This window comes from Bufo bufo, chromosome 6 (genome assembly GCF_905171765.1).
Source record: "Bufo bufo chromosome 6, aBufBuf1.1, whole genome shotgun sequence".
In the NCBI taxonomy this organism is placed as follows: domain Eukaryota; kingdom Metazoa; phylum Chordata; class Amphibia; order Anura; family Bufonidae; genus Bufo; species Bufo bufo.
In genome coordinates this window covers 5,892,702-5,900,138 of record NC_053394.1, presented here as the reverse complement: position 1 = coordinate 5,900,138, position 7,437 = coordinate 5,892,702, and the positions used below count along the sequence as shown (strand labels likewise).

At 46.9% G+C, this 7,437-nt stretch overlaps 1 protein-coding gene across 1 annotated transcript in view; it reads right to left on the bottom strand.

Annotated features, from left to right (window-relative positions):
• Window positions 1-1,695: 1,695 nt before the first annotated feature.
• Window positions 1,696-7,437, bottom strand: part of GFRA1 (GDNF family receptor alpha 1) — a 161,776-nt gene continuing 156,034 nt past the window's right edge. Inside the window, exons 8-9 of the mRNA XM_040434699.1 lie at window positions 3,621-3,674; window positions 1,696-2,123 (exon numbers count right to left, since the gene is read on the bottom strand). Coding sequence (XP_040290633.1) covers window positions 1,977-2,123; window positions 3,621-3,674 — 201 coding nt within the window. The 3' untranslated portion in view covers window positions 1,696-1,976. The remainder of the gene's footprint in view (window positions 2,124-3,620; window positions 3,675-7,437) is intronic.

The window sequence follows — 7,437 nt, the reverse complement described above, 5'->3', positions numbered from 1 at the left end:
GCGACCAAAAAAAAATATCTCAATGCATTGAAAAGTCTTAAATCTGATGGATTCGCGACTTTTCTCTGCCAAAAAGAGGCGTAAGGGGAACGACGGTCCCTACGATGAGCAGTCGCCGACCTGCGGTTCTAGTCGTTAGTTCTCTGAAATAAATCTTTGGAGTCGCAAAGTCATGAATTTTATTCACTTTTATTAAAAGTAACATCATCATCATAATAATCACTAATAAGAAAAAATAAGTGACGACTGTGGAGAGCGAGCGGAGTGCCCCCATTATAGCTCCACCTCTTTCCAGCAGCGCTGTGCGGTTTCTGATCCACATGAAGGGTTAAGTCACATACAAGGTGGCGGACACGACATACCTATTGCTCTATGATCTCACATATGGGGGATGGGTTACAAGCGGAGAGCCCCTCCCCCTACGGACAAGGTCACATGCTCCTCAATGTGTGCGCCACGTATATATCACCCTATGGCGCCATTCTTTCTCCTGCTTCTTCTCCAGATAAGGGAGTGTGACCAGACGGCCGCCATATTACGCCCCCTCTTATTTACATGTATGTATGACGAGCTCCGTCTCCTCTGTTTGCGCTATTGGATGGACTGTTAGCCGGCGCCAAACTATGTACACGTCATGGTGAACGGAGCCGCCAACCCGTTCAAAATTGCCAGTCAATAGCGCTCTTGGTTGTTGCGTTTGCCCCACTTTTTGCGGTTTATCCACCGATATCTGATACGACAGCTCCAGCCATTAGCGACCTGTGCGCCATTTGTCGCCATAAACAGCGAGAAGAGACATAAGCCGCATTAAATACCGCACGGTCCTGCGTCTCCTCCGAGTGCGGCCCCGGCCGGGGGCAGATACTTTCCTTTTTCAGACTTGGGTTTATAAATTCACACAGTCTTATCTGACATAAAAGCGATTCTGCAGGACCCCCCGATCCTTCTCCGTCTGTACCCCCCCCCGAGAGCGCCGTCAGTGGCGGCAGCACTACAGGAACAGATGCCGCAAACCGACTGCATTATGTTCAGGCCGGGTCCAGCGTCTCTGGTGCCAAGATTCCTCCTTTCTACCCTGCCCGGGATTAATCTCGTCCTCGCAGGATTAGGCGCCGGCGCTTCATTAAGGCGAGCGCGCCGCTGGTTTCCGTTTCATGTGTACACAAGTTGTTTTCAATTAACTGTAACAGCAATTAAGCTGCCGGCGCGTTCTTCCAGCACCGCGCGTCCAGTTAGACGGCGGCCAGGACATGAATATTCATGAGCCACAATTACAGACAAAAATCTCAGTATTAAACGGTTGGACTCTGATGTCTCCGGCCCGGCGGATGCCTCGTGATCTCCAGATCTATGGCGCCAGACGAGGACGCTCATCCTGGGCCTTTCACCTCAGCTCCTCGCACCCCAAATCTCTACCTTCCCCCAATCTAATCTCGTAAAACTAAGGAACCTACATTCCAGCATCTGGGAGTTTTGGGGCCTATCTACAGGAGGAACGGGCATACCGGGCGCACGCGGGAATGACAGAAAACAGACGGCGGAAGGAAACGCGCCCTAATACGAGCAGAGAGGACACGCCTCCCCGTCGCCCCGATCCCTGTGCCTCGCACAACGAGGTATTTACATTTGGCTTCGCCAGAGAAAAAAAAATAATAATAGTGAACAAAAAGCTATAAATATACACAGAATAAAAAATAAAGTAGCAAAAAAAACTTTATCGACAACCAAATGTACAAACTCTCTTTAGAACACAAGACATGCCCAGAACCAGGGGGGTTAATCAGATCGCAACAGGAATCACACAGCCCCTCCCCCGAGGACACCACAAAAAAGCGCTTGGTTTTCTTCTGCTTCATTCATTCTTGTTCTGGAGCAGCAAATTCAGATGAAGGAGAAGGTAGGAAAGTGAATAATATTCTTCATATGGAATATAGATTTATATAGAGATCTGAAGAGGTCCATGAGGAGCGCGGCGGCTATAACGTCAGGAGGGCGCAGGCGAGGAGCAGAGAGTGCGTCGTGCTCAGCAGGAGGAGGGCCGTGCCGGACCAGACGCCAGGCGCATCGTTGCCGGAGATGTGGCCGCTGGAGGACCGTTCCACTAGGTCTTTCCCAAGCGACTGCTGTAAGAGACAAGGACACGTGCGTCAGCGCCGGAGCCCCGCTGTACCGTCTGGTGATAAAGACAACATGCAATATTTCTGATTGCTGTCAGTGAATGGACAAATTCCTACTTACATCTAGAGCAGGGATCACCTCCGTCACTGCAGCCGTTCGGAAACTACAACTCCTAGAATCCCCCTTTCACATAAGTAAGTGTGCATGCTGGGAGCTGTAGTCTCGGAGCAGTTGGAGCGCCGACGGTTGCCGATCCCTGATCTGGGGGCTGGAATCCTGTACAGACCTAATTCTGACCATAACGCAATTCTATGACGGAATGCATAACGGAAGCCTTTAGAGACGTTCCGTTATTCATTCCATATGGGCTGTATAACGGATCCGTCCGGTTTACGTTATGCAGGAGAGGACTCGTAAACCGGTGGTCACAATGTATCAGCGCAGAGAACTGCCTCAGGCTGTTACAACTGTAACAAACCATCAGCTCAGCACAGGAGAACCTGCCATGAGTGCATGTTGTAGGGGGGAGTCTGATAGAGTAGTGGACTCTGATCACAATGGGGATCATTCACAAAAACCGCCATTTTACGCCGGTCTTTGCTCCAAATTACGACGCGGCTCAGGCTCATGTGCACCACCCGCAGAACGTGCGCCTTCAGTAGTTTTCACTTTTCATGCCTCTTTCAAAGCGTGTTGGGGCTGCGACTCCCAAGTGGTAGCAAAAATAACCCTTGCAACCAAATATTGCTGCACGAAAACGGGGCAACTATTTTCATGCCAAAAGCTGGCGAAAAGAATATTCGTAAATGACCCCCAATATGCCCTGAGAACGTCAAATGTGCCCGCTTTAACATAAGCCACATATTCAGAGTCTGCAGATATCTGCGCGGTTTCAGAGCGCTACTCGAGTCTTGTGCTCGTCTACCACAGTTCCACAGCTCTGCTACATCTCTATGTGCTGCTGCTGCATGGTGAGGACATTGGGGGTCATTTACAAAGACTGGTTACGCGGTCTCTGATTCCCCCCCCGAGGATGCACATGTGGGGGCCGATGGTGCAGCCCCTGTCCCCGACGCTCCCAAGTGGCGAAGACGGCAGTAAAACATCACGGGGTCTTGAGACTAACTCAGCACTGTAAGGGCTCATTCACACGACTGTAATTTCTTTACGTGTCCGTTCCGGTTTTTTTAGCAGACCGTATATGGAACCATTTATTTCAATGGGTCCGCAAAAAAAAAGGAAGGTACTCAGTGTGCATTCCGTTTCCGTACGTCCGTTCCGCAAAAAAATAGAACATGTCCTATTATTGTCCACATTACGGAAGGATAGCGCTGTTCTATGAAGGGCCAGCTGTTCCGTTCCACAAAATATGGAATGTACATGGACGGCATCCGTATTTTTTGCGGACCGCAAAATACATACAGTCGTGTGCATGAGACCTAAGTAAGTGACCCCGGTTCTGGTTGAGACACTTGAGGACGTGAGGCGCTCGCCGCTCTTACCTCCGCCAGGCACAGCTGAGAGTCCACAGAGTTGTTTGATTTTAGCTTCTGCGCCTAAAAAAAAAGAAGATAAACAAATAAAAGAAACAGAAAATATAAAAAACTGAGGCGTTTGAGGACTTTGATTAGCGGAATACATGCGACAGCGCCAATGGCTTACAGCGAATAAATTGCACAAAGCTGCACTTAGTGACAGGACTTTAGGTGGTGAAATGAATGAGATCGACAGCAGCAGCAGCGTCAGCGGCTCCCGTCACCTGACGGCTCATTATAGCGACCGGATCATATACTGATGGCGGCTGATATCAGTCACATATGATGTAATGTCTCTGGAGGATATATCAGTACTGGAGCGTTATAAGAGGAGCGGCTGATATCAGTCACGTGATGTAATGTCTCTGGAGCTTATATCAGTGCTGGAGTGTTATAAGAGGAGCGGCTGATATCAGTCACATATGATGTAATGTCTCTGGAGGTTATATCAGTACTGGAGCGTTATAAGAGGAGCGGCTGATATCAGTCACATAGGATGTAATGTCTCTGGAGGTTATATCAGTGCTGGAGCGTTATAAGAGGAGCGGCTGATATCAGTCACATGACATGTACTGTCTCTGGAGGTTATATCAGCGCTGGAGCGTTATAAGAGGAGCGGCTGATATCAGTCACATATGATGTAATGTCTCTGGAGGTTATATCACTACTGGAGCGTTATAAGAGGAGCGGCTGATATCAGTCACGTGATGTAATGTCTCTGGAGGTTATATCAGTGCTGGAGCGTTATAAGCGGATCGGCTGATATCAGTCACATGTGATGTAATGTCTCTGGAGGTTATATCACTACTGGAGCGTTATAAGAGGAGCTGCTGATATCAGTCACATATAATGTAATGTCTCTGGAGGTTATATCAGCACTGGAGCGTTATAAGAGGAGCGGCTGATATCAGTCACGTGATGTAATGTCTCTGGAGGTTATATCAGTGCTGGAGTGTTATAAGAGGAGCGGCTGATATCAGTCACATATGATGTAATGTCTCTGGAGGTTATATCAGTACTGGAGCGTTATAAGAGGAGCGGCTGATATCAGTCACATGACATGTACTGTCTCTGGAGGTTATATCAGCGCTGGAGCGTTATAAGAGGAGCGGCTGATATCAGTCACATATGATGTAATGTCTCTGGAGGTTATATCACTACTGGAGCGTTATAAGAGGAGTGGCTGGTATCAGTCACATATGATGTAATGTCTCTGGAGGTTATATCAGTGCTGGAGCGTTATAAGCGGATCGGCTGATATCAGTCACATGTGATGTAATGTCTCTGGAGGTTATATCACTACTGGAGCGTTATAAGAGGAGCTGCTGATATCAGTCACATATAATGTAATGTCTCTGGAGGTTATATCAGCACTGGAGCGTTATAAGAGGAGTGGCTGATATCAGTCACATGTGATGTAATGTCTCTGGAGGTTATATCAGTGCTGGAGCGTTATAAGAGGAGCGGCTGATATCAGTCACATGTGATATAATGTCTCTGGAGGTTATATCAGTGCTGGAGCGTTATAAGAGGAGCGGCTGATATCAGTCACATATAATGTAATGTCTCTGGAGGTTATATCAGCGCTGGAGCGTTATAAGAGGAGCGGCTGATATCAGTCACATATGATGCAATGTCTCTGGAGGTTATATCAGTGCTGGAGCGTTATAAGAGGAGCGGCTGATATCAGTCACATAGGATGTAATGTCTCTGGAGGATATATCACTACTGGAGCGTTATAAGAGGAGCGGCTGATATCAGTCACATATGATGTAATGTCTCTGGAGGTTATATCACTACTGGAGCGTTATAAGAGGAGCGGCTGATATCAGTCACATATGATGTAATGTCTGGAGGTTATATCAGCGCTGGAGCGTTATAAGAGGAGCGGCTGATATCAGTCACATATGATGTAATGTCTGGAGGTTATATCAGCGCTGGAGCGTTATAAGAGGAGTGGCTGGTATCAGTCACATATGATGTAATGTCTCTGGAGGTTATATCAGTGCTGGAGCGTTATAAGAGGAGCGGCAGATATCAGTCACATGTGATGTAATGTCTGGAGGTTATATCAGTGCTGGAGCGTTATAAGAGGAGCTGCTGATATCAGTCACATATAATGTAATGTCTCTGGAGGTTATATCAGCACTGGAGCGTTATAAGAGGAGTGGCTGATATCAGTCACATGTGATGTAATGTCTGGAGGTTATATCAGCGCTGGAGCGTTATAAGAGGGGCGGCTGATATCAGTCACATGTGATGTAATATCTCTGGAGGTTATATCAGCGCTGGAGCGTTATAAGAGGAGCGGCTGATATCAGTCACATAGGATGTAATGTCTGGAGGTTATATCAGTACTGGAGCGTTATAAGAGGAGCGGCTGATATCAGTCACGTGATGTAATGTCTCTGGAGGTTATATCAGTGCTGGAGTGTTATAAGAGGAGCGGCTGATATCAGTCACATATGATGTAATGTCTCTGGAGGTTATATCAGTACTGGAGCGTTATAAGAGGAGCGGCTGATATCAGTCACATGACATGTACTGTCTCTGGAGGTTATATCAGCGCTGGAGCGTTATAAGAGGAGCGGCTGATATCAGTCACATATGATGTAATGTCTCTGGAGGTTATATCACTACTGGGGCGTTATAAGAGGAGCGGCTGATATCAGTCACGTGATGTAATGTCTCTGGAGGTTATATCAGTGCTGGAGCGTTATAAGCGGATCGGCTGATATCAGTCACATGTGATGTAATGTCTCTGGAGGTTATATCACTACTGGAGCGTTATAAGAGGAGCTGCTGATATCAGTCACATATAATGTAATGTCTCTGGAGGTTATATCAGCACTGGAGCGTTATAAGAGGAGTGGCTGATATCAGTCACATGTGATGTAATGTCTCTGGAGGTTATATCAGTGCTGGAGCGTTATAAGAGGAGCGGCTGATATCAGTCACATGTGATATAATGTCTCTGGAGGTTATATCAGTGCTGGAGCGTTATAAGAGGAGCGGCTGATATCAGTCACATATAATGTAATGTCTCTGGAGGTTATATCAGCGCTGGAGCGTTATAAGAGGAGCGGCTGATATCAGTCACATATGATGCAATGTCTCTGGAGGTTATATCAGTGCTGGAGCGTTATAAGAGGAGCGGCTGATATCAGTCACATAGGATGTAATGTCTCTGGAGGTTATATCAGTACTGGAGCGTTATAAGAGGAGCGGCTGATATCAGTCACATATAATGTAATGTCTCTGGAGGTTATATCAGCGCTGGAGCGTTATAAGAGGAGCGGCTGATATCAGTCACATATGATGCAATGTCTCTGGAGGTTATATCAGTGCTGGAGCGTTATAAGAGGAGCGGCTGATATCAGTCACATAGGATGTAATGTCTCTGGAGGATATATCACTACTGGAGCGTTATAAAAGGAGCGGCTGATATCAGTCACATATGATGTAATGTCTCTGGAGGTTATATCACTACTGGAGCGTTATAAGAGGAGCGGCTGATATCAGTCACATATGATGTAATGTCTGGAGGTTATATCAGCGCTGGAGCGTTATAAGAGGAGCTGCTGATATCAGTCACAAATAATGTAATGTCTCTGGAGGTTATATCAGCACTGGAGCGTTATAAGAGGAGTGGCTGATATCAGTCACATGTGATGTAATGTCTCTGGAGGTTATATCAGTGCTGGAGCGTTATAAGAGGAGCGGCTGATATCAGTCACATGTGATATAATGTCTCTGGAGGTTATATCAGTGCTGGAGCGTTATA